This window comes from Naegleria gruberi (assembly GCF_000004985.1).
Source record: "Naegleria gruberi genomic scaffold NAEGRscaffold_335, whole genome shotgun sequence".
NCBI lineage: Eukaryota > Heterolobosea > Eutetramitea > Acrasida > Naegleriidae > Naegleria > Naegleria gruberi.
In genome coordinates this window covers 400-1,568 of record NW_003163064.1, presented here as the reverse complement: position 1 = coordinate 1,568, position 1,169 = coordinate 400, and the positions used below count along the sequence as shown (strand labels likewise).

Genomic DNA, 1,169 nt, shown 5'->3' with positions numbered 1-1,169 from the left:
AAGGAGTACTATACTACAATCCCCACAATACAATTATCAGTTATAAGTTATCAGTTGATTATATAATTTTGTATTCTTTGATCAAAACATACATTACATTCCACTCCATCGGAAATACATTTCGAACAAGAAGGCAATTTCTTGTTACACTTTTTATGTAGACGTCGACAACGAACACATGAGATGGCATGGCACTGATCATCATCGTCCTCTTTATTCAATGCACTTGATGATTTATCTTTCTTTGATGAAGAAGCATCAGACTTTTGTTTTTTCATTTTTTTTAAAAGTTTTGAATAAAGAGTATTATTATTCGTCCACTCTCTTGGATATGTTGGCTTGTTAACACCAATGAAGGAAGGTTATTTTCAATTATATAATATATTAAATGACATCTTGTTGTTTATTTTTAACTTCAAGGAAATCCAAATCAGATTTCAAATCTTCCTCCTCATCATATTCATCATCAGCATCAGCATTATTTGTTGTTGTTGTTAAATTATCATTATCATTCATTGAATTAAATCTAGTATTACTTAATAAATTTGATTTTTTTAAATATTTCCAAATTTTTTCAATAAAATTAAAAATGAATCTATTATGTCTATTTCTATAATCATTAACATAATAAAATAAGCAACCAATAATAAAAGCACCACCAATGATATTACCTAAAGTAGCAGGTATTAAATTTTTAACAATAAAATCATACATTGTAACATTAGCACCATATAACATTCCTAAAGGTATAAAATAAGCATTAGCAACAGAATGTTCAAATGAACATGATACAAATACCATAATAGGAAACCAAATACCTAATATTTTACCTTCTAAAGTAGTAGCAGCTAAAGCATTATAAGTAGCCATTGTAACTAACATATTACATATAATACCTAATAATAAACATGAACCAAATGTTCTACTTGTTTTTAATTCTGATAAATGTTTAACATATTCAATCCAATGTGAATCACAACATGGTTGTGTTAAATATATAAATAAATATGCCATTAAAAATGCTCCAATTAAATTAAATATATATGATAATATTATATTTTTTAAAAATTGTAATAAATGAATAAAAAATTTCTTAGCTCTCCATTTTCTTGAAAATAATCCAACTAATACTACTAATACATTACCTGTAAATAATTCTGATCCTGTCA

The 1,169-nt window shown here is 25.6% G+C and overlaps 1 protein-coding gene across 1 annotated transcript; it reads right to left on the bottom strand.

The window, feature by feature from the left end:
- Positions 1 to 384: 384 nt before the first annotated feature.
- NAEGRDRAFT_76723 (uncharacterized protein) lies at positions 385 to 870 on the bottom strand (the record flags this gene model as incomplete). The annotated part of the gene is made up of 1 exon (XM_002668317.1): positions 385 to 870. The coding sequence occupies one exon, from the start codon at positions 868 to 870 to the stop codon at positions 385 to 387; it is 486 nt and encodes a 161-aa protein (XP_002668363.1).
- Between the last annotated feature and the right edge of the window lie 299 nt (positions 871 to 1,169).